The following is a 26,433-nucleotide window of genomic DNA, read 5'->3' on the forward strand; positions in this document are numbered from 1 at the left end:
CACATTGAAGAGGGAATAATGGAACATTTTGTAAAACCTTTTTCATTTTATCATGCTTATGTTTATGCACATAGGTTTCTACTATCTGACAGCTACATATGGGGCACTGGCGCACATCAAGAACTATGACAAGCGGGAGGGGCCATGGCAACTTAGCCTGGAAATCAAGGACTCCATCCAATGCTGGGAGAGGCGTCGCACCCTCTACAAAGCTAATGTGTCACAGTCCTGTGTGCAGGTGTGGGCTCTTGAGATTGGGGTAAAGGAAAGCAGCTTTTATCATAGGTGCAATAGTTTGGGGCTGTGTCTTCCTTTTACTGAGCTCTCTCTCACAAAATCAGAAACATACCACATTGATGCGTTTATGAATATTTATGAAGGTGCATGGACAGCAGCGAGATATTTTCTGTCATGGGGCATTGTCCTTAATGAATATTCCATTCATCCATCCATCCCTTCTCTCCTTTCCATGCAGGACTTCATCAACGTGTCCTTCCTGGAGGCAGGTTCCAACACTAAGACCCTAGGTGCTCATAGCGACACAACAGCTCAAGACCTGTGTCTGCAGTGTGCTGAGAAGTTTGAGGTTCTGGGGCAAGAGTCATACATGCTATGTGTGCTGGTTGATGGGCAGTACCGACCGCTAGCCCCATCTGAATTGCCCCTATCAGTTAAATCCAACTTGTATCACAGTGATCCCCGAAGGGATTATTTCTTTGTCTACCGTCCAGGGAGCTGGACAAAGGAGGCCAACCTTCCAGACCCACCCCCAACCCTGTCAGACAGCTTGATCTGAAGGGCATGCTCAATAAAGGCTCATCTCAGAACTATTTGATGGAATTTTAAATAATTTGAACTAAATTTACATATAAAAAATAATATAAACTTGTTTATGACTGCCATGAAGGAAACATACTCCTCTGGTGTTCTGCCCAGGTCAAAGATAATGGTGAATATGTCTTGATGGGAATAAAAAATGGATGTCAATAGAGACATGTTGTAGTGAGGTTATTGTCCTGTGAGAACTTTTTGAACTTACAATCTCATGAATATTTATATGGATATCATATAATGAAGGTGCATGTTCAGCAAAAATGCTTTTTATTGGTAGCTATAGAATACTGAAGTGACATACTGGTTCCAGTATAAATGCCATTCACATTTGCCATAGGGAATTTGATTTGATATGAGTATGTATGAAAAGTAAAAGGTAGACTTACCATGAGCTACCAGATTGTATGCTCTTTTAGAAGGCATAAATTAGTCTGAGTTCAACTTTGTTTTAATCCTGGCGAAGAACTGAAAACCTATACTACCCACAATCCTAAAGTGCTGTTACCACGGAGATGTCCACCACTCCGAGTTTGCGGGTACTATGAACTCTCATTGAAAAGCGCGATGAGAGTAGTTACCATTGGTTACAACCTACTTCACTCCACCATGGACCAACACTGCGATAAATACAAGAAAGCACTAAACATAAAATGTAACCTAAAATGTACAGGATTACTATCCATTTACATGAAAGTGGGTGGAAAGTGATTTGACTACATTGTTCTCAAGCTTCATGGGATGCGTTGTTCATTCTCATTAAGTACCATGTAAACAGTCTAGTACCTTTTTTTCTATTTTCTAAAGACTTTGTTTTTCCTTTAAAATTTTTTTATAATATCATGATTCACCTGGTAGCTGGATGGTTTGGTTCATGCCTCAAAACACTTTAGCTAGGAACTTTATGAAAGGTTTATGGGAAAAATTAATGGGAAAATCTCTTCTGGAAACAGGGCTGGGCGATGATGACAACACATCGGTACTCTATAAAGCACATAAGCAAGCCAAAGAGGCAGTTTATTTGTGTTAGTGTGACAGCATGAAGTAAATTAATGTATTTAAATCTAGCAAGATAACCTTCTATATGTGGGGATGGCGCTATGTTGAATTTTTCACAAAACAACTCTCAATTGAAATTTTTATGAGAATATTTTCTTAACCACTTTAGTAATAAATGATCAAAAACGTGAATAGCTTAGTCTCTGAACAAGCAAGTTTTCAGCAAATCCTGTTGATTCTCATTCAAAACGGAATACTTTCTATGCAGGACAAAAAGGCAGTGGCTCTTAACAGGCTCAAAATTTTGTTTCTCTCTCCTACCTAACATGTAGACTTTTCAGGAGCCTGTAGCAAAGTGGTTAAGGTACATGACTGGGAAGGTTGGTGCTTCAATCCCTGGTGTAGCCATAAAATCCACACAGCTGTTGGGCCCTTGAGCAAGGCCCTTAACCCCACATTGGTTCAGGGGGGATTGTCTCCTGCTTAGGCTAATCAACTGTAAGTTGCTAAATAACATGTAATGCAATATCTGAACTTTGTATTTAGAATTCAGAACAAAGAATCTCTGCATACCATTTCAATGTGCTCATTCAAATGTTGTGATTGTAATTGCATTGTAATTGGTTCATATTTTTGTCTGTTATGCTGAATATGAATATATTGTGTCTGCTATTTATTACAACAATGTTTTGAATGAGCTTTTTTGTAATAGCTTTGAGTCAAGGGCTGCTGTCCTGCAAATATTGAATTAAATGACAGATAGTTCATGGAGGTGAACAAAGATCAGATTGAAAAACATTCATGTAACACTAACGTTTTCTCATTTTTAATAACTTCTAAAAACAGGATTTGTTTAAAAAATGTCACTTTGGCCTTTTAAAAGAGCCAACATATATTACACCAATTAGTATGCTTTATGTTGTAATACAAAACAAGTGCACCATTTCACACCATTTTACAACTCCAGTATGTATCTTCAGTTGGAGCCTGTGTCTCCTGAGCTCAATGTGGAAACGGGGAGCATTAACTTCAGATTATGCTGGAAAGAGAATGTTGTTGTAAAGATTAACAACTGGCTCTGTAATGCCATTCTGAATAAATAATTGTTTTTGTTGAATCAAATAATATCCCGTTGGGTCAAAAAAAATGTTTTTTGTGATGTTGAATAGGTGTGGTGGTTTGGGATCATTTGCAATAGATTCCAGAATGGATGCATGATGACCTTTACTGACTACAGCTACTAAGTATCCTAGTACACCATGATTAAATCAAATAGTTAAGTTAAATGTAATGTATGTAATATTTTTAAATATTTTTGAATTTCTGCTTCGACAGTGGTGTGAAAAATGATTTGCCCCACTCCTGATTTTCTATATAATTGCATATTTGTCCCACTGAATAGTTTCAGATGTTTCTGCAAAATGTAATATATTATAATGAATTTAATTCAGACAAATTGGTAGGATTCAAGCAGGAACTGCTCATTCTAGGTTCTAATGGCAAGTTGTCCAGGCCCCAAGACAGCAAAACATCCCCACACCATCACACTACTACCACATTTGACTGGTGATATATTGCTACTATGAAATGCTGTTGGCCTGTTTGCTTTACATCAGACCTAATGGGACGTCATCCAAAAAGGGGTTATATACATCCACATGGGGTGATCCCTGTAGGATTTACATCTCTTTCCACATATAGCCCCTATTGTAAAGGACCAAAAGTAATTGGACAGCAGGCTTGTCAGCTGTTTGTAATTAGTCAGGTATGTTCAATAACTTCCTTAGTACAGGTATAAGAAAACTGTCAGTATCTAGTCTTGACTTCTAGGCTTTTGGTTGCCGTTGGAATCTGTTATTGGTGCTTGTTAACATGAGAATAAGTAGTGTCAATGACAGTCAAGGAAGCCATGAGTCCAACCACAGGTTTGACAGATCAGAAGCTCACTTCAAGAGGCGGGTGTGAATGGGTCAGTGACTACTGGTTGCAAAGACATCACAAACAGATATACAGAGGATACACTCTGTACACAACATTCTCAGCCATGTTATGTGTGACTACAGCAAGCATTTCAGGAAGGAAGAAACAGAAACGTTACCAGAAAAATAGTCCGCCCAGGTCTAATCTCATTTATGTCTCCACATTTCTGCCACAGCCCTTTACACACATTATCCCAATCAGATAATTGTAAGCACTTTATAATGTTCAAACTAATGTGCACGTTCAAATAAGGCATCTGTTCTTAACAATCTAATAATGGAACACAAGCTAGACTTTATCTTTCAAACAGAAACATGGCTAGGTGCTTATTGAAACTTACTGAAACTGTCCCCCCTCAGTACAATTCTTTTCAGTGCGTGCGACATGGTAAAAGATTTGGAGGATTAGCTACTATCTATTGAAATGAAAAAAAGTTAATCAATTTTCGTTCATTTGAGTGTATTTCGACCCCCAAGCACGACTCAATCTGAGGACCACGCCAACTGGTTAAGTAGGTACACACCTGGACGGTGTTAGGAATCAGTCCAGAAGTTAAGTTTGCTTCTTTCCACTGTGGGCAGCTGAGACCAGGGAACCGCTGTCCGAGAGAGAGAGCAGTGTTCGTGGAGGCAGAGCTGAAAAGCTGCAGTTTGGTTTGATTCATTTTTCCTTTGTTATTTTGCCTTTGAAATGTTCTCTCTCTCCTGCAAACCATTAAATAAACACTGGTGAAAACCAATAATTTCCGTATCTCCCTCTTCTGTCCTCCCAGGGGAATGAAAAGGGGGTTGGTATTGATGTCACTCATTTACATGATGCTACTGTCTATGATCATTGTATTATTTTAAGAGCACTGTACAGACAATGAGCAATAATGTGGAATATATTTTTTAAAGATGCTTCCTTAATATTGCATCCACATTTGCTCGTATTATACGCTGTCAGACGATTCCCAGAACTTCACGGAATAAGCAAATGTATTTCTTAGCCAAGTTAAGAACTGTTATCAATGTTGTTTTTCCAGAAATTAAAAAGAAAAAAGAAAAGAATGTGACAGTACCCTTGAAAACTGATTGTGCATCATCTCAAAAAAGAATGTCGCAAAGCTGAACAAAAATGGAGAAAAACTCAAAACACCAAAACTTGTGGTACATGATATCCTTAAAAACCATACAATAACATACACTACAATAATTTTCCAAAATGATCAGTGGGTAACCCATTTTCAACCATCGACCGCATGTTAAATACTACACGGTTGGTAAACCAAGAGTCTGCATCAAATGTGATGAATTTGCTGTGTTCTTCGATAGAAAATCCATGATATTTGATCCTCTATCTTCCAAACTTCCGGAGCACAACCAGATTGACCATTGTGTACACTGCCTAATGACATGGCATAGTTCTGCAATAGAAGTAATTGTGAGTAGTAGCATTGTATCAAAATGTAAAACTCCTTCCTGTTCCCTTGACCCAATTCTGCATGGTTTTTTAACTTCATGGCTGAAGTTATACCGCATCTTAAAAGAATAACCTGGACCTCAGTAATGAATAATTACAGAGCATGAGCAACATTCTAGAAAAGGCAGCATTGAAACAACTTTTTGATCACTTAAATTAGAACAACATTCAGGAAAAATTCCAATATACAGTACTGTGCAAAAGTCATAGGCACCTGTATAACATTCTGTACAGATATGATTCTTTCCAAAATAATTCAATGAAAGGTCCTAAATAAACATACTATTGTGCGGGGAAAAATTCCCTTTTTAACATGCACAAATAAGATATCACAGGTGAGCGTCGTCTGATAACATAGAACCAGTAAAAACACAACAATAGCTATTCTTATACCTTTTAACTTTAGTATATATTTGCAAAGAAATGACAGAAAGTGAGAAAGCTTACCGGCTTTCTGATTTGAATCAGACATAGTAAGACTCTTGTACACACTTTTCCTGAAGGGGGGGCTTTACCAAAACAAAAAGACATGAAGCTGGCCACGAACATTTATCAGTATTTTGTCTTCTGAATAACCCTTGTTGACCTTGCTGTAAGACCAGAATGTGCTAGCTGAGAAGCAGAGACATTAAGGTGAAAGGCTGTCTGTCTGCTGGAGAGAGACAGAGAAAGACTCATAGTAAGCACTTAATTCAGAAAGTGGTCTAATAGTATAAGGATTATCACTAAAAGGTTATTTGTAATCATGTGATTGTCTTTATGTTAACACACATTGTCAATTAAGAATCAATTAAGAAAATTACCCTTACACTATACATTTGACATTACATTTTTGTAATTTGGCAGAATAGTTAAAAACTGAATCAAATAAATATTTTTTGTGACCAACCTTAGGCTTTAAAACTACATCACTTCTCTGAGATGTAGAACTGCACGACAGCATTGCCTAAGACAATCAGCAGAGAGGTTGTTCCAAGCATGTTGGAGAACTTGCCACAGTTCTTCTGCAGACTTTGGGTGGCTCCTTGCTTCTGATCTCAGGCAGCCTTGATCAAGTTTTTTTGTAAAAAGTAGTAAATTGCTTACAGTAATATGTTACATTTTTTAAACTTCCTTGAAAAAGGGTTACAAAGTACACAGAATACATACACAAACAAAAGAAACGACAGACAGGGTCAACCATGGTCAAGTGGAATGTCAGACATCATTCAGAGCAGAAATGAAAATGAAAAAAAAAACAAAGAGCTGCAGAGGGTAAGTGATCCTCCATAAATATACAAGATCCCTAATACTTTTCAGAGACACACCAGAGGTTACAGAGTTCTTCTTATAGATCATATCTGATCCAAGTAGCGTCTCCAGATTTCCCAATATCTATTACCTTTCTCAGTATCATATCTTAGGGGAAATGTTAATCTTTCCATGCTATAAATTTCTTTAACCACCTCTATCCAATCCAGAATTATTGGACATTCGCTAATCATCCATTTTCTGGTTATTGCCTTCTTGCTACTTACTAATAGTATTTGTAGTAAGTATCTGTCTTGCTTATTGAACCCAGTTGGTATGTTTCCTAAATAAATAAAGCTGAAACTATGATCCAGGTTGATTATTGATCTGATTGCTGTTACAACTTCTACCCAATACTTCTACCCAATAAACAGAAATCAGAATACCCCACTTTAACTCCCAAAATATGTTAAAGTAAAACTTACAATGTTTTTCCAGGTGATTCCCTCCACAGATCTGAACTATTGGTAGAGGACTTTGTCCTGCAAATGTTGAACCAATCATCTTCAGTTAACTGTATATTAGCCACTTTTTCCCACCTTAGTTTTATGTATGTTGTAGAGAATCCCCTGTCTAGTTGTAAAGAGGAATAAATTCTGTAGATTAGTTTTCTGTTAGCATTACCTTTATATGCCCTAGTAAATAGCCCCACCAGGTTCATTCTCTCCTCTCCTATGGTTTTAATGATTTTATCAAAATAATCTCTTAATTGAAGATATCTGAAAAAATCATGTTTCTCCATGTCATGGGTTTCTTTAAGTTGTTGAAATGAATCTAATCCAGTATTGGAGGAAATTTTATAGTATGAGGTGATACCCAAATCTGTCTAATGTTTAAACCTACTGTCCAATTTTGCTGGTGTGAAATCAGAGTCAAATGCTACCCAGCATAATATACTTAAATTTCTGGTCTCTAAATTTTCTGTGCCAAATATTTAGCGGGTTTACAATCCAATTAGTTGCCTCCTTTATGTATCCTGTTTGGAGAGTTTTTTCTCCCAGCATAGACGGGAGAGGTACACTTATTACATTTTGTCCTTCCATTTTGCATCATATTCCAGATCACACCAGCACACCAGCATACTTAAATCTGTTTTAATGTCTTCTGTTATGGGAGTATAATTGTGGTCATAAATGGTGGTCAGATGTTTTGGTATTTGCACTCCAAGATATTTGATTAGATTTTGATTTGACATTTAGTCAAATTGATTTAGTTTGTAGCCAGAATAGGAACCAAATTATTTAATTAAAAGCAGTAATTTAGGCAGACTTATTTATGGATTGGTAAGGGTAATAATAATATCATCTGCGTGTAGACAAATTTTGTGTGGTGTGTTTCCAATCAATATCCCCATTATATCTTTATCCTCTCTTATTGCCTGTGCCAATGGTTCAATAAAGAGCACAAATAGTATGGGGCTAAGGTTGCATCCCTGTCGGCAGCCCCTTTCAAGAGATACCGTATTGGATAAAGATCCATTTATTTTAATTCTGGCTGTGGGAGAGCAATATAAAAATTTCAGACATTGAATTACCTGATCGTTAAAGCCGTATCGTTTAAGGATCAAACATAAATATTCCCAATGGACTGAGTCAAAAGCCTTTTTGGCATCGAGACTAATAACTGTGGCTTCCATGTCATTATTTCTCATATGGTCAATGAGGTGGAGAGCCCACCATACATTATCCTGGGTTTGCCTATTTTCACAAAGCTCGTTTGGTCCGGGTCTATTAGATCTGGGACAATGTTTTCTATTCTTTTTGATAATATTGATTCATATAATTGGTAATCAATGTTTAGTACTGATATAGGCCTATACGATTTACAATCTGTCTTATCTTTACATGCTTTTAAGATTACTGAAATTACTATTTGTCTCCCAGAATACAGCATCTCCCCCCCTCTGAAAGCATAGTTAAAACATTCTTTAAGTATTGGTACCAGGAACTCTCTAAAACTTTTATACCATTCCGATGGGTAACCATCGGTTCCTGGCATTTTATTTGTTTTCGATCTCGATATGGCTTTATTTATTTCTTACTCGGTTATTTCTTGGATCATTCATTTATTCTGTTCTGTTCCCACAGATGGTAAATCTTGGGAAGATAAGAAATCTGAGACCACTGTTAATTCAGTTGCTTGAGGTTGCTCATATAGGTTCTTATAGTAGGTTTCAAAGGAGGTTTGAATGTCTTCCAATTTGTTATGCAACTTATGGGTTTGGGGATTCTTCATTTTATGTATAGATCTTTCTGCCAATTGTTTACGTATCCTCCATGCAAGTAACTTTTTAGATTTAGCCATTTTCATAAACATTTTGTTTAATAAATGTAGTTATTTTTTCCATTTGGTTTCCATATATGTTATTTAGAATTTGTTTTGTGTCCTGGATTTGATTTAGAATATCAGTGTCTTTATAATTAATGTGTCTATTCTCCAAAGAGTTTAGTTTTGTGGTCAGATCATTTCTCTTTTTCCTTCTTTTTCCGAGTTGACCACATTATTATTTTACCCCTAATAACAGCCATAGCTGCATCCCACAGTACACTGGGAGACACCGTGCCATTATTATTGTGCAACATGTACTCTTTAAATTCTTTCTTTATATAGTTTCGGCATTGAGGGTAATTCAATAAGCTAGTGTTTAGTCTCCATAGGGTCTCTTTAGGACTGTTATCTAAATGCAATATTGCTTGCAATGCATTGCTTGACACAGGGACTGGCAGAACATGCATACCATGGTTCCTATATTAAAACCCTCCCAAATCGCAACAGAGGCAATGTCATTGCAGCAAAATATTTCCATCTCCTCTGTGTACACAATTGTTCAAGGCCTAATTTCAAATCACCTGGTGACAAGCGACAGTGACCAGTTTGCAACTTCAAAGAAATCGTGTTTTGGGAGCTACACAGAAGATTCAAGATTAACAATGCTACACCAGGGAATCCACTGATCGCAACAGTTTCGGCATTGAGGGTAATTCAATAAGCTAGTGTTTAGTCTCCATAGGGTCTCTTTAGGACTGTTATCTAAATGCAATATTAAGTATATCCCTGCATGGTCAGAAATGTCACATTTTATAATTCTATGTCTATCAACTTTTAGGATAAAAAATAACCAATTCTTGAGTACATAGTGTGTGGGTGGGAGAAAAAAGTAAAGCGCTCATCAGATGGGTGTAAATCCCTCCACACATCAATCACTTATTTCATTAAGCACTTTTTTGGTATATTTTGCTTCAGGTTTTATATTTTCTTTCCTGCTTGTTGAGTCCAGGAAGGGATATAACTTAATATTCCAGTCACCTCCACATATCAGTACACCTGATATGTCCGTAGTCATCGTATTAAATATCTTGTTTATCATTTCCTGGTGGTCAATCTTCTTTGTTGTCTATGAGACCTTTGACCAACACATAACCCCCTTCTTTATCTGTATCTTGTGAGGAGAACTGAAAGTTTACTCTGCTTAAGATTAGTATTGCTACACCCCTTGTATTTCCCTTCTGAAATGAGGAGTAGTATGAATGCAGCTTTTCATGTTCAGAAATTGTAAGGTGCATCTCTAGCCAGAAGATTATATCTGGTTTCCCCCTTTTCACTTTAGCGATAGCCTTACTCCTCTTTATGGGGTTATTTATCCCATTAACATTGAAAGTGATTACTTTATATTCATGATGTTGCATTCCTATCGATAAGAAAATAAACGTTTACCTGAATATTCAACCTTCCATAGGTGGCCTGAACAAAGAAAACTTCTGTCTGTAAATGAAATGAAACATAGCATATAAACACAGCACACACATTTAACATTCATGACTTCCATCCTTGAAGCATAAACTCAACTTCTAAATTGGGGGGGTAATTCCTTAACACTAAAGGTGCCCGTCCCTGTGCAACCCGATCCCTTTCACAGGTTAGCATCAGAGCAGTGCACAACTAAGCATCAGGTCCCATACATGCAGTCAGTTTAACTGAATTATATTCATTATCCCACTAGGAAAACAAGAAAAGGGTATACCTGGGTATACAATAGGCCTACAGTCCAATCTGTTATTAGGTACCATATTCTTACCAATCTCTGTTGGTTAAACACTCAACTCACATTCCCGCAAATTCTCACAAAGCCTCTTTGTTGCGTCAAAACCCCTTGAGCTTGTCCTGGATATCCTTACGTGAGCTTCGTGCTGCCAGCGTGATTTCACAGCCGTTGTTTGCCATGCAGGCTGTCTTGGCGTCGTAAAAGATGTGCTTTGCGCGGGGGTCTCCACAGCCATCTAGGGGGAATTGCCTTTTCTTCAGATCTTCGAGCGCTTCCTGTGCACTGTTGTAGACAGCTGGGCCGGTATCGAAAAACACTTTGAGTTTTGCAGGAAAATAAAAGTCTTTCTCCTTAAGAGTTTTCTGATGGACGCATATGCCTTTCCTCTCTTAATTATTTCAGTAGGATAGTCCTGCTCAAATAACACTCTTTTGCCCTCGTAGTGCATCTTCCTCAGGCAGAGCGGACTATCAGCTCTTTCATTGTGTACTGAATAAACAATCACAGACCTTAGTTAGTTAGAGCCTTGTGGCGGCCTAGGTACCAGTGAGCGGTGGCAGCGCTGGATGCCGAAGGGAGCGTCAGAAAGCAGCAGTTCATTTTTAAAAAACGCTTCCAGGAATACTTTCATGTCATCCCCCTCAGCCCCCTTGGGGATACCGTGAATTCGCAAATTATTCCTGCGAGACCGCGCTTCTAGGTCCGTCAGTTGAGCTTGGGTGGATTTTTGAAGATCGAGCATGTAGGTAAGCATTTCCTTAACTTCTGCACTCCAATCCTCCATGTCAGCCATTCTCTGTACCATCTCCTCAACTCTTTCTGTTGTTTCTTTTTCTCTCAGAAGCGAAGCTATTTAATTTCTGATTTATTTCTCCTCGGAAGTCCACCAGCTCACTCCTAAGTGTTCTTATTGTTTCATTAAGCTCTTTCTTTACATCCAAACGGATCGCCTGTATATTGGCAATTATGTTAGCTTGGATAGCTTCCATAGCCTGTGTTTTATCGTCTCCTTTTGTGGTTTGTTGCGATTTTCCTCTGGTTGGTTTTTTATTGCCCCCCGACATGCTATTATATCACCTTTTCTATTTAATTTTCCTGTGGTTTTCTACGGGCGGAGTAAGACTGTCTGGGAGCCTTTGTTTTATGCTGCTGCTTGTTCCTGTGCCATACCGGAAGTCTCAATATGTTACTTTTTTTAATTAAATGCAAAAATGTAAAATTAAATCTAACACACACAAAATAAATTAACATATATATATATAATAATAAAGTCTATGGTGCCTAAGACTTCTGCACAGTACTGTAGATTTAGTGTGGAATCGGAAACCCAAGCGCAGACAGAGAGGATAAAGAATAACGTTCTTTAAGTCTCGTAATCAAAAAACAAGTAGTGTTGAAAGCCAGGAAGACAGTCCAAAAAAGCAAATAAAACCGAAGGGGAAGAGTAAGAAAAAATTCCGGGGACAGGCAGAGGTGGAACAAGGGAAACAGTGCATAAATCCAGAAGAGTAGTTAATAAACAAAAACCATAAAACAGTCAAAATCCAAAACACCAAATCCAAATCATAAAAACCAAGCACGGAAATACAGGGGCAAAACAGTGAAGAGCAAGCAGGCAAAAACAAATAGCAAGCAGGAACGAAACTGAGAAAAGCTGAGTCGAACTAGCAGTGTAACACATGAGGCCAGAAAATAAAGGGAACAGGTAATGGGGAAACACAAAACAGTTGAGCTAAATGCGCAAATGAGTGAAGACAGACACACCCACAAAGACTAACATAGAAATCATGAACCGTGCCCCCCCTTCAAGGGATGGGTCCAGAATGTCCTCGGGACCGTATCCCTCTACCACAGCGGGGAATGTACAAGAGTCAGCTCACGGTGTAGGCTTCCAATCAATGAGGTGCAGAGGAGAAAAAAGCTTGGGGGGGGGGGGGGGGGGCGAGTGGCTTGAACTGCAAACCCATGGCTTGACTTGGAAGATGTGGAAGGACGGATGGATTTGGCGAGGGAAGCTTTAGCCAGACCACCGAAGGACTGATGACTTTGGCGATGGGGAATGGACCAATAAATCAGGGACGCAGCTTGCGAGAATCCACCTTGAGTGGGGTCCTGGTCCGGTGGAAGTGAGCTTGACAAAGAAGGGCTGACCAGGCAAGCCTCCAGGTCCGTAGGCCTCTACTGATGGAACACTGACTTCCTCCTCCTGTGCAGAGAACAAAGGGGGGTTGATAACCCAGGCAACATTGGAACAGGGACAAACCAGTGGCAGAGGAGGGAAGGGAATTGTGGACATTAATGGCTCCAGGAGAAGGAGCATTGTCCCACAAGACAACATAATATTACCTCCAGCTCCTGGTTGAGCCGCTCCTTCGGTCATTAATCTTGGGGTGAAAACCAGATGACAAACTAGCAGAGGTTCCTCACAGTTTACAGAATGCTTTCCAGAAAATGAGGACCTCTGTCTGAGACGATGTCGACAAGTAGCCTGTGCAAGTCTGAATACTTGACCAATCCTTATTTGGGCGGTTATCTTAGCTATAGGAAATGCAGGCAGGGCAACGAAATGTTTGGCTTTGGAGAGTCTGTCGAAAACTGTATGAATGGCGGTGTTACTGTTAGATTGACAAAGTCAATTGAGAGGACCAGGACCTTTTAGGAACAGGCAGCGGCTGTTGATTGGATGACACAGACCAAGCATGCAGCAATAAACTGCTCCTACACCAAGGTGTCAGCCTCCACCGCAAACTGCAGAGAGGGATCAGGTTGGGTCAGGATAGGTGCGGAGGTGAATCTAACCTTGGCCTGATGGGTTTTTCTGTAGAAATTGGCAAATCTTAGGAAGCATTGCAGTTCCTTGTGAGTTGCTGGGGAAGGCCAATCCAAGACTGCCTTAATCTTCCCCCATCCATGCCGATACCGCCTGTTGAAATAATGAATCCAAGAAAAGCAGTAGAGGTGCGAAATTTTTTTTTATTTTTCTATTGAATTTCTATTAAATTTTTCTGCCTCAATGAACAGGTGGTTCTCCAAGAGAGAAGAGAGAGTCTTGATGTAGAATTGTACACCACAGTTATGGTCCACTACTTGGACAGCACCTGGAAAATGCAAGGTGGGGTCATCAAAACAACTACACACTGCAGAAAATAAAGCGGCCTGTTTGCACAACATGATGAAAGACTTTGGAATACAGATAAAAATTGTAGCATGTGTATGCATGACAATGCATTAAACATGATTGCAGCATGCTGAATTTGACCAGTCTGGACTGAAGACGACCATACCAGCAGCTAGCAATTTGGTTCGTTTTTTCCATCACAGCACCGTGGCTTCGGCTGCCCTAAAAGTAAAACAAAAACGCCTCGAATCATGCCCCGGTCCAATCCTGCTGCACCCGCTGGAACAGTGTTTACTTCACATCTGAGCTTCCCTCAATAATCATATTATTATTATTATTATTATTATTATTATTATTAGCCTATTATTATTAACATATATGAATATATTATAGGTGACCTGTTTGTGCTGTGCCCAGTGATCAAGATGCTATGAAAAAGAGCGACGGAAGGCTGCTTGACACAGGGACTGGCAGAACATGCATACCATGGTTCCTATATTAAAACCCTCCCAAATCGCAACAGAGGCAATGTCATTGCAGCAAAATATTTCCATCTCCTCTGTGTACACAATTGTTCAAGGCCTAATTTCAAATCACCTGGTGACAAGCGACAGTGACCAGTTTGCAACTTCAAAGAAATCGTGTTTTGGGAGCTACACAGAAGATTCAAGATTAACAATGCTACACCAGGGAATCCACTGATCGCAACAGCCCTCAATCCCCGGCAAAAGCATTTGTCTTTACAGCAATGTCAAGGATTTTATTAAAACAGTGTCAGCTGTGCCTAAGCTTGTCAACAGTGAAGACACCGGGTGAAATTCACCAGAAAAATGCCAAAGGAATGATCCGCCCACCTCAGCACTTTCTTTCCTCCTTGGTGAAGTCTTTGCATACCTTTGCAGGCCTGTTGGTCAACAAACTACGAAACTGCCTACTGCCACAAAATGTAGACATGCTACTGTTATTAAAAGCCTATTTGAAATGCTATATGTTAAAAAAACACGAACTTTTCGAACACGAAAAACGAACAACGTCGTTCTTGTGATAATGGTGGGAGGAGTTGGGGGAGGTGGGTGATGACATGAAACTGTGATGACACGGACCAGCGCGAATCAGTCTAAACACAACAACAATGGCGCCCTTCAGAGCTGTGTTTGTGCTGCAGACAATTCAGTTTATTAACGCTCCTCAGGCAAAATGTAGATTTGCTGCATCATTACTTTGATCAGCGGAGACAGATTAATCAGATGCGCCAAGTACTTCCTCGTCCATCCACACAAAGCTATCTCTTTTCGCCCGTGCTTTCACCATGTTTGTTGTTTTGGTTTGTAGGTGCTGTAGAAGACAGCATGTGCAGGTACGTATTGTTATTCTGTTGTGTTGAGTTGCAAAGCTACACCGCCACCCACTGGCCGGGCATGCATACTACAGCGTTTCAAATATTTTTGTGTAACCGTGTAAAGGGGGATCGTTATCATAATGTTGAATGCAGATTTCTTTGGAAGTGCAAAGGAAAAACTTTTCATTTTTGGGAAACCTTTGTCATGTAAACAGGGCCTAAAGGGACACATGGAAATTAAATGAAGGGTCTCATGAGGCGTAAAATACTGTATTTATAGTATTAGTATAGTAGTATGTAGTATACAACACTTTATTCTTAAAAATCCACTTCATCCACTCTAAAAATGTAGCTGCCCTTGTTTTAGTTTTCCTCCAGTTCCACTCAAATGTCAATGGGTCCAAATTTTAAGATGTGACCAGAATGTGTGTACAAGCCACTTAAGTTATCTTTATACTTTTCCAACTGTGCAGAGCAAGGTAGCCATCTTACCCCCTTCCAAGCCCAGCTCAACAGCTTTAATGTGTCATTCTCAGATGAGAAATATAGCACAAGCACCCATAAACATTTGGATGCTATGTCAGTAACTGAGCAAAAATGCCAAAATCTTCATATTTTATACAGTTTAAGTAACGTTACCAGACATCCTAAGTTCACAAAACTGATTTCAGGGAGATTCAGAGGGTGTTTCAGGGAGAGACGTGTCATGGACTCAACTGAGTACAATTAAACAAAAACAGCTCCAATATACTTATATCTTATTATTACTAGTACAACCCTATTTACCATAGCTCTTGAATATGTGATAAGACAAAATACACACTTTTTCATGTGGCAGCTGAATTCTGCATACCCCTACTGCTTGACCCTTACAATGACACTGGACATTTCAGAATTATGAGTAATAGGCCTATATCCTACGGATGCCTAGCATCGATGTTACTAAAATGTCAGTCCCATTTTGTTGTCTCTGTACTTTGAGTATCATTTGCCCTGTATGCTAATTTGATTCACTTGCTTTCTAATGATATCAGCACAATGAAACATTAAATTATATAATTCACCATGGCTTCCCATGTGCTGGGAAGATGTTTCAGTGTGGTGGCATTATCAAAAAAGCAAGTCAAATTTTAATTACTTTAATGGCATTTGGCAGACGCTCTTAACCAGAGCGATGTACAACAAAATTGTAAATTCATAACTAATAACTAATACAGCTTATTGGACAAGTGGTTAACCTAGCAGGACATTTGGGAAAACTATGGAAACATTTATTTGTTTATGAATTATGTACAGTTGATTATGCACTGTACGCTGCATGTACAGTTCTGTTCAAGAAAATAGCAGTTCAACATCAGTAACCTGATGAACCATTGTTATTAGTAGTAGTGATATTTCTGCATGGCAAATACTTTACTTGGAGTAGTGTAATAGAAAAACAACAGACCCAACTGTCATGACATGCATGCTGTTTCATTGAAAGGGGCGTGTTCAAAATAATAGCAGTGTGGACTTTAATTCGAGAATTCATTAATTCTGTGAAAAAACAGATGTCATTAATTGTCCTTTATTAAGGAAGAAGGGAAGCAAAGGTTTCACACATTGTTATGAAATATACTTCCTTCTGAATTGCGAAGTAAAATGGGCCGTTCTAAACATTGTTTGGAGGAACAACGTCATTTGATTAAAAAGTGGATTGGAGAGGGGAAAACGTATAAAGATCTGCAGCAAATTATAGGATGCTCAGCTAAAATGATCTCAAATGCTTTAAAATGGCAACAAAAACCCAAAACACGCTGAAGAAAACGAGCAACTACTGTTAAAACAGATCGAAGAATAGTCAGAATGGCAAAGATTCAGCCATTCATCAGCGCCAGAAAGATCAAAGATGATCTACAATTACCTGTAAATGCTGTTACAGTCAGAAGATGTTCGATCGAAGCTAAGCTATCAGGTAAGTACCATTGTTGAAAAAAGGGCATGTGCAGAATTGACAAAAATTTGGCTTAACATTCTGTGGACTGATAAGAGTAAAATAGTTATTTTCGGGTCTAGTGGTTGGGTTCGTATACCAGGGAACATGGATCAGTGTGAATACATCAAAATACTTGAAGAGATTATGTTGCCGTATGCCGAAGAGGAAATTCCCCTGAAATTGGTGTTTCAACAAGACAATGACCGCAAACACACAAGTAAGTGAGCAACATCTCGGTTTCAGACAAAAAGGATTGAGGTAATGGAGTAGCCAGCTCAATCGCCCGACCTCAAACCCATTGAAAACTTGCAGGGTGACATTAAAAATGCAGTGTCTGAAGCAAAACCCAAAAATTCACAGGAACTCTGGAATCTAGTTTGTTCATCTTGGCCTGAAATACCTGTTTCTAGGTGCCAGAAGTTGGTTGACTCGATGCAAGGCAGATGCACAGCAGTTATGAAACAATGGTTATTGCAACTAAATATTAGTTCAGTAATTTAAAGTGAAATTAAAGTTAAAGTTAAATCTTGAAAAATGTCTTCAGTTTATACAGTTTGAAGAGAGTTTGAAGAGAAAAATGTTGACTGACATTTTTTTTTTTAACAGATTAATATTCCTTTTCTTTGCTTCCTGTACAAGAATAACGCAGACTTTATAAAATTTGTGAATGCTTTGATTTGGAATTGAACTAAAAGCTAATAAAAAAATTTGCACTTTATTCATAACGCACTGCTATTCATTTGAACACAACTGTATGTATGAAACGAGTAGACAGATATTAGAGTTTATTAAATTTTCAGCGTCACCAAGAGCATTTACAAATGTGCCTGTTTGAGAGCAAAATACAGTATCTGCAGGGTTTGCTTCGTTTTGCAATGTACAGTTTTATTAATTACTGGAGGCAAATGATTCCCTCCATCTCTGTGTCTTTCTTTTCAGTTCACCCGTCCATTGTAAAATGAATCAATACACAAACAAACACAAATAGGTTTTTAGCGATGGCGGTACATTCTTTACCACAGCGTTGGTAACTTTGAAGAATAGTATTTTTTAGCAGCCGTCACAGATAGCATTACCTATGACATCTGTTAGCTACAGTCGTTCATCCTTCCCTGCTGGGTGATTGAAAAGTTTGTGTTGTTGCACACAGTGCAGTGTGCCAGGGTCAGCTTGGCTTTAACTGGTTCAAACATGGAATATATTTTGGAATAGCCTATATTTTCACTTACAGTTTACCTGTGGGTTTTTCCATTGCCATAAACGAACTGTGTGTGGGGCGCGTATTTTTAATCCTACTCTTAAAGGTACAATAGTTAAGATTTTTGTGTTAAAACATTGTTACAAGACGATTGTAAATCCTTTCCTATCATTGAAAAAGACTCACTGACATGTTGACTCACCCTCTGTCTGTGTTTATAGTCCTTAAATTTCAAAGAGTTTCAAAGTGTATATTTGTCGGGGAGTCACTCTGTATCAAAACATTGTACAGCTGGACAACAATTCAAGTTCATTGGTTGAAAATAGGTGACTGCCACAGAATGGAGGCTTATTCTGATTGCTTGTGTAGCAGACCAAATTGCACTCCAGACAAGCGATTACTGAAACCGTATATTATTACTTATTACTTGGAAGACTACATACCTAATTATAAAACAATACCAGTTTGTTATCGGTAGCAACAAGCAAATTAGATATAGTTAGCTTGACAAATTTACAAATATCCACTTACGATAAAACACAGGCAATACGAAAATAGTAGCGATTGCACAAGCGTTGTGCTTCAGGTGGATATTTGTAAATTCGGGAAGCTGACTAGTAATAGCTCATTTTCTTGTTGTTACTGATAGTGTTGGAAATATTAAGTTCAAATGTAATATTTCCAACATTTCAATATGATGTTATTACATTTGAACTTAATATTTCCAACATTTCAATATGATGTTAAGTTGAAATGTAATAGATCATATATCTGTATGGTAATATGTACCCAATATGCACTCATATCAAAAGCCATAATGTGATAATCAATGAAAACAATGAAATGTGAAATCAATATATACATTTATGATTGGCAAAATGCATGTAGATCCAGATAAAGGTGATAAATAGACATGCATAGACAATATATACCCATATAGATGTGTGAAAGTATATTGTTGTTTGAAGCCACACTCTTAGGTATTCACTGAATATTATTTCCACTGTTGTTTGTATGCACTAAGTTGTATTAATAAGACACATTCATGGTTAAGTCATACTGCATCCTTTTTACTGTTTGTATTTTTGGGGCCCTCGAGGAAATGGTGGGAACACGTATTTTTGAAATGGTTGTGGGAACACGTATTTTTAGAACCTCACATACCACCATACTAAGTGTAACAGGTGAGAAATTTCCTGAGTCCGAGGTGGGATTTGAACCCCGGCCTCTCACTTGTCCAAATAATTTTTGAACGAACGCGTTACCAGTCAGCTAAAGACGAACTTGCCTCTAGCCAAGGGCAACAACGTTCTTTTGAATTTGAGGGTTATGTCATCGGGGAGTGTCGTCGAGGTAATCTGCTACCAGCCTTCGCTGGCCAGCCGTGTGTAGGTGTAGAGCCCTACGATGGTCACCACGGCTCGAATCCGCCCTTTGCCAAACCATGACATAAATAATGGAAACTATTTCCTTGTAGAATTGTCCCATAATCATGTTTGTCGTGTCATTATATCTCCAGCTCGATTTCACTATGGATAGGAAATCCTTTCTGCCATCATTCTACTTAATAGTTATCTCAAATACAATTAAGGTATTTGGCTCTGTCCCCCACTGTTCACTCTGAACAATATGGGATATGCAATTTGTTTAAAGTACATTGTTTTTAATGGCTGTTATTGTAACTCTGAGAATGTTTTTTAAATTTCTTAATTTTATTGTTTTATAATTTTAACAATTGTTAAAATTAGGGATATGTTACGGCCCCCTGCTCTGTGCTACTTATTCTGGCGTTACTTCACAGGTGCCTTGTTGGTGGAGTACCAGGTCATTTGCGCAATTGGGAGCACCTGTGACCAGATGTTAAAATGTACCTGACTCTTGCCTGAAGGAGGGAACTCTCTTCCCACGTACCTGTTGGTTCTTTTTGGGTTTGCATGAGACAACATTGCTTCAGCATACTTTTCACACATCTACTCACTCACACTACTGATGCAACTGACTTTCACACTACACATTTTTGTTAACTGGTTATTTCAAATAAATTTGACCTTGTTTTTTAAATGCGTCAGTGTGCGTCTCCCTCTTTGTCACGGCCAATGAGCCAGGTCGTGACCGATAATGAAGTACATAATAATATCAAGCAGGAAATAAAATGAAAGGTAGGCAGCTGGTTGGATGTTGGGTAAAAGTTTTTATGGCAACTGAAGGACAACAATATTTACAACTTGTCTACTATCCATGCACACAGGTACAGACAATTGCCAAAATATCCACTCACTGAGAACTTTATTAGGAACACCTGTACACCTACTTAGTCATGCGATTACCTAATCGTGGCAGCAGTGCAATGCACAAAATCATGCAGATATGGGTCAGGAGCTCCAGTTCATGTTCATATCCACCAATAGTGATTTTGACTGTGGCATGATTGTTGGTGCAAGGTACGAGTATTCCTGTAACTGCTGATCTCCTGGGATTTTCATCCACAACAGTCTCTTGAGTTTACTCAGAATGGTGCGAAAAACAAACAAACATTCAGTGATCGGCAGTTCTGCAGACGGAAATGGCTTGAGGATGAGTGAGGTAATGGAGAAGGGCCAGACTGGTCTAAGCTGACAGGAAGGTGACAGTAATGCAAATAACTGCACATATCAGTGAACAGATCTCTGAACACACAATGCGTCAAACCTCTAAGTGGATAGACTACAGCAGCAGAAGACCTAATACGTCTAATAAATACCCAATAAAGTGAGTGTATATTTTCAAATAGAACATGCAAAATATGTAACTGAGGTGAAGGGTATAGCTTATTAAAGTACAGAACCGTATGAACATATTTACACTTACACAATGAGGCAACATAAAAGTAGTACAGTAGTATGTATGTGAAAATAGCAGTGTATAACAATATGTGGAAAGTTCCACATTAGATGTAGAACTGACATTACATCACTACTGACATTAGATCAATGATTGCAATTTATTACATACACAAAAAAAGATTACAATGTTATATACAGTGCCATCTGTAATGTTTAGGACAAAGACATATTTTTATTTGGCTCTGTTCTCCACAATTTTAGATTTGTAATCAAAAATGCATATTCTCAGCAAATATTGAAGGGCATGTTTACAGACTTTGGTTTCACCATATTGAAATTACAGTGTGTTTTATATATAGTAACAATAAACATCATATTTTTCTCGGCTTTTTCTTGCCTTTGGTTTGTATTATTGTTGGCATTAAACATGAGGGCCAGAATGTCCAAATTCCAATGAATGTCAAGGAAGCCATTATGAGACTGAAAAATTAAAATAAAAAGTCTGTAATGTCTGCTTTGTTATGCCAAACCTTAGGTGTAACAAAATCAACTGTTTGGAACAGCATTAAGGAGAGAGAACATGTAATGGGGCATAGGGCATGGCAAGCCAAGTAAGACCTCTACAGCTGATAGCTGAAGAATTCTCATCATAATGAAGAAAAATCCCAAACATGTGTCCAACCGATCAGAAACACCCTTCAGGAGGCAGGCGTGGATGTGTCAGAGACTACTGTCCACAAAAGACCACAGTCATGTCTCAGTGGGTCACAGACTTCAACCAGTCATGCAGACAGAAAATATGCAGTAAACATGACTGTAATTTACATCACATAAATATGTCCCAAACATTATGGTGCCCTGAAATGGGGGATTATGTATAAAAAGTGCTGTCATGTCTACATGGTGAAACCAGAATGCATAAAAATACCCTTTAATAAAATATGAGAACTTGCACTTTGAATCGTTTGTTTATGAATATAAAATTGTGGTGTACTGAGCTAAATTAATGTTTTTATCCCAAGCATTACGGAGGGCATTGCATATTACAATTCTTATGAACATATAAACACAACAACAGCAACAAAAATATCAACGAATAACTATATATTGTTGTTTGTAACAATATTAGCATGGTGGATATGCATAGGTATTAAAGGAGACTGGGCTTGGGACTGGGGCAGTTGGAATAGCCAGGGCAGGAGGGAAGGTGAAGGCTGGGTCTCCTGAAGTACTGGTATTGTTCCGATTTTGCCAAGGACTTCACAGACCTCTTCGGAAGTACATCTGCGCCTACCTGGGAGAAAATATAGACGCCTCCACATGCTGATCACCTGGAGATATCAAAGTAACATTAGTTATCAAATGTATGAAAGTAACCAAGAGACCTGTACTAATTATACTGTGTGCCTAATTATACTGCAATGCCTGGCATTACAGTCATTGTTGTACTAAACAAAGAAAAAACAGAACAAAAAGTATATGTATTTACTGTACATTCATATAATTTAAGGTAACATGGGTGTAAATATTGTATAATATAATAATTGTGGAAACTGCTCTATTATTTATTATTTAGACATGCAGAGACATTATCCCGTTTACCTGTAATTTTCCCACATAAAAAACGAACAATTGGAACATTCAAAATAACAATAATACATCGGGAATACCTCAACAACATAAATATCATTCGAGGACCCGTTAATAGTAAAATAATTATCTAGATAGACTTACCAAAAGGAGCCCAGGGAAATGATTCGCGCCAGGCGATTTCGAATAGTTAAGGAATCCGCACTGTAAGGACGTCATTCGTTTTTCTCGGAACAGCGACGCAATATCAACGTGCGGCCAAGAATATATCGCATCCGAAGTGATAAGAACTTCCGTTGAAAATGAATGGGAAAAGTTAAGGAATCCGCACTGTAAGGACGTCGTTCGTTTTTCTCGGAACAGCGCCGCGATATCAACGTGCGGCCAAGAATATATCGCATCCGAAGTGATAAGAACTTCCGTTGAGAATGAATGGGAAAAGTTAAGGAAAGTTAAGCTTAACTATCCACCAGCCTTCGCTTTTCACTGCACCATCCGTGCTTACTAGCGAACTAGCTGAGCTAACCATGCTACACTCACCCCCCTTTGACTTCCCCTTCTCCATGTGAAACTCTGCAGCAACCATTTTTTTTTTTTTTTTTTTTTACTCCCACCCAGATCCGAGTCACGGGGCGCGTTGTGTAGCTAAAACTCCCTAAACCGAAACCCATTCATTCTCAATGGTAGTCCTAAACCACTACGGATGTAATATATTTTCCGCCACCGCGTTGAACCCGACGGAGCCCTGGCGCTATTTCCCGTTTTCCGCCGCGGCCAATGAGAAGACGGAATGAGAGAGAGCGAGAGCCGGCCACAGAGAGAGAGAGAGAGAGAGAGAGAGAGCGAGAGAGAGCGACGAGTTTGATCGGATTTTATTGATATTTTATTCGCGTTCACATTTTTAAACCATTTTGACCATTGCCATCGTCAGGACGAAAGAATCGCCACTTAAATCATCTGGATCGCCGATCCTGTCGTCAGTCAGTCTACTTATTAAGGTAAGTTACCTCATCCGATAGCAACACGACGTTAATTTATTGTGAACGTAATTTATTGTTAACCTTTTGTCGCGCAAATGGAAAGTGGCACAACGTTTATGGAAAGCTACTTTTGAATAATGTCGATGGGAAAAGTTTTTGGTAGCTATCTGGGTAGCTAGTAGTGGGAGTCATTTGTAAAGTTAACTTTTACGGTATCTAGGGACGCTGTTCACAGCAGCCGTGGTATCTAGGGACGCTGTTCACAGCAGCTGTGGGTGTAACGTTACTACGAAGTTAGATTACTACGAAGGGGTAGCGATTATTATTATTATTATTATTTATGTTGTTGTTGTTATTACTATTGGCACTTTTTGTACACCTGTTTCATTCTACAGATGTAATAGTGCATACATACAAATATCACACATTTACAGTTCAGCTTGTGTGGTCTAAGCTGCTCTGACTTTTGTTCAAATTTAAATAATCTTTTTGTCCAAAATATTTTTTACCTGTCAAATATGGTTATTTCTCATGAACAATTACATGTCCTCTGAGCAATGTCTTGTCTATTTCATCAGCTTCAGCACCTGCTGCAGTCACCAGAGCACCAATTAAGTCTACAGGCAGAGGTATGGAGAGGCTATCCTCTCATAACAAATATTTTATTACCTTGGTTTGTTTTTTTGGCCGTGTTCTGCCTGTCTTCTTGACTTCTATTAAGCGAGAACCTTGCAGTGTCAAACATCTTTTAATGGATTGGCGAGTTTACAATTGTAATCTCTGAAATATAGCATTTATAAAAAGGGATAAAAATGGTTTCAGAATGTGAGCTTGACTCTTTCTAATGTGACTTTTTCCTTCAGAGCTGAGTGGTCCCACAGCAACAGTGTCCAGAGGCAGTCCTGTATATGTGCGTGCCTCCTCCTTGCGTGGTAAATATATTCATAACCATTACATCACTTTAGTTGTTTATGCTGAAATTAGATCCTAACATAGATTTTTCTTTGCCTGAATAGCTTCTCCTGCACCATGTACAGCCTCCAAAAATCAGCCCGCAGCCATTCTGTCAAGAACAGAGGGTACTGATGTACCTTCAGTGCCAGTGAAGGCCCCCATTCCAGTCCCAGTGGAACTTCTGCGTGTGTTTGTGGCGCTCACTGAAGCAGTAGCGCAAAGTATGGCATTGAATCTTACCCAATAGTAAGTACTCTGTGAAGAGCCATCATTCATTATATTTACTTTTTATTTCTTACTTCCTTTGTGATAATATACTACAATTGTGGAAATTATACAATAGTTTGACTGATGACCCTTTGTCTCAAAGTTCACAGTGGAGTTGCTACAACAGCGCCACATCTCTCTGTCTCTGACAATATGTCCTGTTTTACATCCTCCAGCCCCTGCCACACATGAGCCAGAGACACGACTGGATGAAGGTGAGCCTCACTTCGTGAAAACACAACTGAAGTGATTGTTGAGTGTTATTGTGTCAGCTCTTAGATACTTTGTTAATTTAGTGTTTTAAGTCAGTAACCCCATACTTTGTGTTTTGTAGCAGTAATACAGCCAGCAACAACTTCTCCCCCTCCGCCTCCACTCCCTGGTGTGCCTGGCAAGTACATATACTGCCCAGCTAAGGTATTTTCCAATACCAAGCACAAGGCACGGCAAGGGAGATGACCTGGAGTGAGTTTCAGACCACTGCCTTTTATGAAAAGGATAACAAAGAAAACAAAGATCAATTATCTTGATCAACTGAGAGAGGAAAATGAAGCACACACGTATGCACACACAGACACGAGCATGTACACACACACACAAACGCATACACACACGCACGCACACACACACACTCGCACGCACGCACACACGCACGCAGACATGCGCATGTACACACACACACGCACACACACAGATACACACAGTGCTTCCAGGCCCCCACCCCCCAACATTGAACATTGGAACATTGTAAAATGCCTTTTTTTGGGAAAGGTTTATATATTCGTTCCCTTTGTTTAAGTGTATGTTTGTGCTGTTGCCGCACAGTTTTTTTTACACAGATGTTGCACACCTAGTAATTAAAGAGTTTGTATTGTATAAGGGTGTCTTAATATGTGTGTGTATTGGGTACTGTATCAGGATGTGTATGTGTGTCTGTTAATATCACTGAAATTAAAAAATTATGTTTGTATTAAAGCAATGACTCCAGTGTTGATATGTGTAGGAATTTGGTCCTTTGTGAAGTAAAACTTGTAGTCCAAAATTCAGATCAATAACAATTTATTAATTCAGCAAAAATAGTCTTAATTACAGAATGAAGCTTATCATTTCAATCACAAAATCATGTTGTATGAGAATGAGCTTTTATGCCCCAAACCTCCTGAAGTAAAATGCTGAAATAAAATGCAGGTCCCGTCCCTGATGAGGTGACAGGCAGACGAATATGCATTATTTTGTACGCATGTGATGTGGAAGGAAAACAAATGGTTGTTCCTAACCCCCTTTGATCATCGAGTAGGGTTGAGGTGTTAGGTGACCATCAAAGAACACTGAAGCAGGAAATGTATTCTTCTTGATGATATTCATTTTTATGATTATTTTACTGAAATGTCAAGAAACTAAACTTTTTTTCTTGAACCACTTTGTGTAATATAACCAATCAACTGAGAACATTTTGATTTAAATTATCAAAAGATCAAAATAAAATGACCTTGAAGAGAGTCATGCTCTTTGTGCAGTTGAAGGTGGTTTTATCAATGAAATAATTGTTAGGCCTATTTTTTGTATAAAATCACTGAATCAAAAATC

The 26,433-nt window shown here is 38.7% G+C and overlaps 1 protein-coding gene and 2 long non-coding RNA genes across 5 annotated transcripts in view; 2 read left to right on the forward strand and 1 right to left on the reverse strand.

Moving 5' to 3' along the window:
* The window catches only part of LOC133129820 (ras and Rab interactor 3-like), a 68,508-nt gene extending 65,553 nt beyond the window's left edge, over positions 1-2,955 (forward strand). For all 3 annotated transcript variants that reach the window (XM_061244160.1, XM_061244161.1, XM_061244162.1), the window contains 2 exons: positions 75-238; positions 476-2,955. In XM_061244160.1, coding sequence (XP_061100144.1) covers positions 75-238; positions 476-796 — 485 coding nt within the window. In that variant the 3' untranslated portion in view covers positions 797-2,955. The remainder of the gene's footprint in view (positions 1-74; positions 239-475) is intronic.
* Positions 2,956-20,404: 17,449 nt separating this feature from the next.
* LOC133129778 (uncharacterized) lies at positions 20,405-22,903 on the reverse strand. The gene is made up of 2 exons (XR_009708853.1): positions 22,790-22,903; positions 20,405-22,386 (listed from the first exon to the last, which is right to left on the reverse strand). It is a non-coding gene; the product is annotated as an uncharacterized LOC133129778 (long non-coding RNA).
* A 651-nt stretch (positions 22,904-23,554) lies between these two features.
* On the forward strand, positions 23,555-24,557 carry LOC133128131 (uncharacterized). Its single transcript, XR_009708725.1, has 3 exons — positions 23,555-23,643; positions 24,204-24,254; positions 24,489-24,557. It is a non-coding gene; the product is annotated as an uncharacterized LOC133128131 (long non-coding RNA).
* Positions 24,558-26,433: the final 1,876 nt, after the last annotated feature.

Source organism: Conger conger, chromosome 5 (genome assembly GCF_963514075.1).
Source record: "Conger conger chromosome 5, fConCon1.1, whole genome shotgun sequence".
Classification (NCBI taxonomy): Eukaryota; Metazoa; Chordata; class Actinopteri; order Anguilliformes; family Congridae; genus Conger; species Conger conger.